At 47.3% G+C, this 5200-nt stretch overlaps 1 protein-coding gene across 1 annotated transcript; it reads left to right on the top strand.

Annotated features, from left to right (window-relative positions):
* Positions 1-2645, top strand: AP2S1 (adaptor related protein complex 2 subunit sigma 1). Its single transcript, XM_053472493.1, has 5 exons — positions 1-84; positions 675-824; positions 1745-1858; positions 2070-2129; positions 2231-2645. The coding sequence occupies exons 1-5, from the start codon at positions 82-84 to the stop codon at positions 2330-2332; spliced, it is 429 nt and encodes a 142-aa protein (XP_053328468.1). The 5' UTR covers positions 1-81; the 3' UTR covers positions 2333-2645.
* The last annotated feature ends 2555 nt before the right edge of the window (positions 2646-5200 follow it).

Consider the following 5200-nt stretch of genomic DNA (forward strand, 5'->3'; position numbering starts at 1 on the left):
GGGTCACTGGGAGTTGTAGTTCCTCCGGAAATCCGGAGCGGGTGACAGGAAGGGAAGGGAAAGAAGGGAGAGACCTCAGACATGGTAAGAAAATAATATCATATAAAATATATCGTGTGCCGGTATTAAAGGGCACGGCCGGGTGAACACGCGTGTAAAAGCGTATGCTTTATGTACATACCGATATATCGGTATAGAAGCTGCGAGTAATAGGGATATATGTATATATTTAATGACTCCCCACCCAGCCATATCCTGGCAAACAGACCCCTATGGATTCCATTAAACATTCACAATATACGCATTTAGACAGCAATAAAGATGTCATTGTGCAGCAGTGTACGTGTATATGGGGTTAATATAGTATATTTAAGTAAATATTCAGTAAAATGTATTTAGCGGTATATGCTGCAGTCAGTCTCCATCTCACTGCAGCTGGACATTTTTCATTCATTTATTGTAGATTTGGCACAAATTCCGTGTATTTCTAGCTGGATTTTACTGAGAGAAATACACCGTTACCTGTGTTCCATAGTGATGTTAAATGCCCCTGTGGGTAGGTAATAAGTAACAGTCTCTCTACCCCACCTCTCCTTTACCCCCCCTCTCCTGTGACCCCCCTCCCCCTTTACCCCCCCTCTCCTGTGACCCCCTCCCCCTTTACCCCCCCCCAGATCCGTTTTATCCTCATACAGAACCGCGCCGGCAAGACCCGCCTGGCCAAGTGGTACATGCAGTTCGACGATGACGAGAAGCAGAAGCTGATTGAAGAGGTTCACGCCGTGGTCACCGTCAGGGACGCAAAGCACACCAACTTTGTAGAGGTAACCCCGCCGCGTTCAGTATGGCTGCCCCCTCAGCGGACAGAACATTACGCCCTCCCGCAGACTTTCACAGCCCCGTGTGTACCCATCACAAAAGTGACACAAAACCCCAGAATCACGTATGTTATCAACCAACGTCCAAAACACCCTGAGCGCCGCAGGACGTGATGACACTTTATATATATCAATAAATACCGTATTGGCTCGATTATAGGCCGCACCCTAAACGTTAGGTGCTTTTTTAAAGAAAAATTTAGATTTTTGGAAAAAATACACATTAGTGGAATAGTAAAACAGTATTCTAACTAACACACTGTATTTTAACATTTTTGGTATCTATTATGCAGTTAGTCAACATATGTTACATACAAACCAAAAAACAACAGCCATTTTAATGCACCCTACTTATAGATATGCCCCTTTGCCCCCAGATATGCTGCCACTCTGCCCCCCCAGATGTGCTGCCAGTCTGCCCCCCCGGGATATGCTGCCACTCTGCCCCCCAGATGTGCTGCCAGTCTGCCCCCCCCCAAGATATGCTGCCAGTCTGCCCCCCCCAAGATATGCTGCCAGTCTGCCTCCCCGAGATATGCTGCCACTCTGCCCCCTCCAGATAAGCTGGCCTCTGCCCCCCCCCCGGGATATGCTGCCACTCTGCTCCCTAGATACCCCCCCACCCCAGGCTTACCAATGCAGTCTCCCTGGTGTCTAGCGGGGCTGGCGGGGGACATCACATTTATCCAGTTTTAGATTTCTAATCCTCCATCCTACCTGATGCAACATTTCCCAAATATCATCATTGCGGCTGATATATATATATATATAGAGAGAGAGCCAACGTTTCCGTCAGGACTTTGTGTGTAAAGAGTTCAGTGTATCTGTTGGTTTCCCATCTTTTATTTCCTTTCTCTGTTCTTCAGTTCAGGAATTTTAAGATCATCTACCGCCGTTACGCCGGGCTCTACTTCTGTATCTGCGTGGATGTGACAGATAATAACCTGGCTTATCTGGAAGCCATCCACAACTTCGTAGAGGTGAGACTGGGGCATTGGAACAAAACGCATGCTGAAAGTAAGGGGGGTAGATGCTGGGATAAAGCCAGAGAGGAAACAGATTACAAAGAAGGTCTTATTCACTAAATGTCAGTTTGCAGTTGAGGGGAATAGATGTTCCAGAAACACGATGGCTGAAAAACTTAGTATCAAAAAGTTCCTTTTCTCACCATACCTGCTTCTCTCCGTTTAGGTATTAAATGAATATTTCCACAACGTATGTGAATTAGATCTGGTGTTTAATTTTTACAAGGTAAGAATGCAGTGATCCCCATCCCCGTTCCCCTGTCTGCATCCAGACCCCCTGCTTCGTCTCTGATTAGCTCCTTTCCTCTGTGTCCTCTTGTTTTTCAGGTGTATACGGTGGTAGATGAGATGTTCCTGGCCGGGGAAATCCGAGAAACAAGTCAGACAAAGGTTCTGAAACAGCTGCTGATGCTGCAGTCCCTGGAGTGAGATGGGTTCTCCTGGATGCGGAGTCCTCTGTATATAGATATATCTGGCGTCCGTTCTCTGCTCCGTCACGACATTCCTAGCAGGAGCCCGGGCTCTGCGATTTTATTCCCTGTGTTTCCCCACAAAACCATTGAGCCATTACATCGTACCATGTTCAAGCCCATTGTCGCCCCGATCTGGCGGTCTCTCGCCTCCCCCTCTTCTCCTCTCCGGCGTCACCCACTCTGGATTCATCATGCTCTCGTTTTTTGTATACTCTCAGTGTGAAAACAATAAAGGTTCCATGGATGAATTTGCCCCGGACATGGAAAAAGTACACGTCGCTGGCTTGATTATTTAGATCCTTGGAGCAGGTAGAGAACGTGATGGTTGAAAGACTTCTGTCAGTGTCTCAAATCCTACTTTTTATGGTCCAGTGTGTGTAATAAAACAACGTCAGGGGCTGACTTACTAAATGAATTACGTTTTTATGATACTAAAAGCTATGAATGGGACAAAACAGCCATTAAGAAAAATGTTTACGCCGTGTATTTAGGGGATTGATACCAGCTTTTATTTTTTTGTACATATAGTCATCCTAAATACTGTTTCTCATTAAGAGAAGGTTAAAGGTTCCTGGGGTCAAAGATCACCTGCAGTTTGGAAGGGTGTGGGTGTGGGGTGTAAATGCAAAGACTTGGTAAGCTGGAGGGTAGAGATAAGGATAAGAAGGGTTAGAGGGAGTTGACCGCAGGAATATGTCCAGGGATGGGGTCAGGTAATCACAAATCCCTCTCATTATCAATGTAATTAGCATGTTCCCGGCTGTAATTGGTTTAGAATTTACCGGATTAGTTTTTGATCCAAGGAGATCACAACTAATAGCATGAAAGCTCCTGGTGGGCAGTGACCAGCGGGATGCTCAGACATACAGCGCATGTAAAAGCCACGTGGGCAGCCGGACGGGTGTGCATGCCGGGCGATGAGCGTTATTGATGTATGGGGTGTTACTGAGCCATGGAGCGAAGCCTGCGCATGCAGAAATGGAACAAGACCGGATCTGTGTGGAAAAATAAACAGTTAATAGACTGTAAATACTGGGGGAAAAGAGGTAAAGTAATTATTTAGGAATTACCCAAACACCAGGTGTGGGTCTGTATACCAAATAAATGTATTATATTTAAATGGAAATAGTTAATAACAATGTGTAGACTCCTATAGAAGAAATGGCCCCGTATCCGCTGCTGTGTTGGGGCAGGTTGGTGATTGGTAAAGGAACTGATGAAATGGGGGGGTGGATACTTCCAATATTATTATTTATTGATTTATATAGCACTGTCATAGTCCTCAGAGCTGTACAGTCGGTTTGCAAGACATAAGAAGTGAGACTGACATGCACTTCCCTCTCTGTCCAGCAGGGGGCAGACATTTCCCACAATTCAGTCTCTGTGACCGAGCGCCGATGGCTGCGAGCGAGTTTTTGTTTATTTTCTTGTTTTGATCAGTAAATAAGCGATGGGTATAAACCAACGCTGACCAAATGTCTTTGGGGCTTTTATTTTTTCACATATCTTCCTCCCAGATGTATGATGCATGCCCCACGCCAGGAGGTATTAAAATGGGCCGTTTCCAGATGCTGCTAAGATATGCATACCTCCCAACATTTTTGTTTTAGGGGTTGCGGCTGGAGGCCGGGCTTTACTGCAACTGAGTAAGGCACTTACTTTACTGAGAGGGTGGTAGATAAGTGGAACAGTCTCCCAGCAGAAGCGGCAGACTCTAATACAGTAAGGGAATTTAAACACACATGGGATAGGCATATGGCTCCTGAGTCGAGACGAGACCAACGGCTGATGTTTCTCTCCTCTGTGAGTTGTGGTTCAGTTACAGTCGGAGGGCAGCCTGTTTGCTAATACAGGTTGTTTTTTGCTCCAAAACCGCTTCCAGATCTCTGGGCCGGACTCGGAGTCTCCTGGTGAAGCCGTGTACTCCAGAGCCTCCGAGTCACTTTCTCCTTTGTTTTGGAACGGGAATGCGGTTTAGCGGCGCTCACTGTGTACCAACTTATATCTGTGGCTGGCCCAACCCATAGGTGTGACTAGTCCTGCCCCGTGCATGTCTGACTCCACCCCCTTGTGAAGCCACACCCACCTGAATAGATAGCGCTCTGGATTGCCTACCTTGGGAAGTTCCCAGGTATGTCAGTAGTCGGACTACAGGGGGGTTCATTGTGCAACAGCTCTGGAACTGCAGCTTCTCTTTATTTTTACAGGTTTAATGTATTAATTGACATTTTCTTTTGGTGCCTTTTAGCTCCTTTTCTGTGTATTATTGATAAAGCGTCTCATGTACAGATGTATCAGTAATCACGCTGGCTCTGCGTGTCCACAGCACGTTCTTTAATACGGAACGGTTACTGAATTATCCCGGCCCGGTGCAGAACAATCCTCTAAGCGGAGGCCGAGCGCAGGAACAGCCTCTGGAAGGAGAAGGCTCACTCAGTGATGGAGGAAGAATCACTTGGGGGGAACGGGGAGGAAGGAAGCAGCCATGAGTTTGCCGGGGGAAGCTTTTAGCTCGTAGACCTGCTTTATACAGCCCGGCCTTCTTGCAGTGAAAGACCCCTGGCGTTGGCCCTTTACGATGTATAGTGAAGTCAGCGAGTCGGAACGCTCAGCTCTCCAGCGAGATACACATTCAACATCACGGTGGGCCGACCTGCGGGGGCAGGGAGGGAAATTCACCCCAGGCTGGGTCTCGTTCTCCCAACAGGGTTGGCCGGCTCAGTGGAGCCATGTAACCCCATGCAGGGGAGGGCTGGCACCTTTTGGCCTGGGGGGGGCAGGTAAAGCCAAGTTGTCCTTGTTTGATACCTTGCGTTATTACGTA

The sequence above is a fragment of the Spea bombifrons genome, chromosome 8 (assembly GCF_027358695.1).
Source record: "Spea bombifrons isolate aSpeBom1 chromosome 8, aSpeBom1.2.pri, whole genome shotgun sequence".
Taxonomy (NCBI): domain Eukaryota; kingdom Metazoa; phylum Chordata; class Amphibia; order Anura; family Pelobatidae; genus Spea; species Spea bombifrons.

Coding starts and splice junctions, on each gene's coding strand:
- AP2S1 (XM_053472493.1), top strand. Junction 825..1,744: donor AGCACACCAACTTTGTAGAG/GTAACCCCGCCG, acceptor TCTGTTCTTCAG/TTCAGGAATTTTAAGATCAT. Junction 2,130..2,230: donor TGGTGTTTAATTTTTACAAG/GTAAGAATGCAG, acceptor CTTGTTTTTCAG/GTGTATACGGTGGTAGATGA.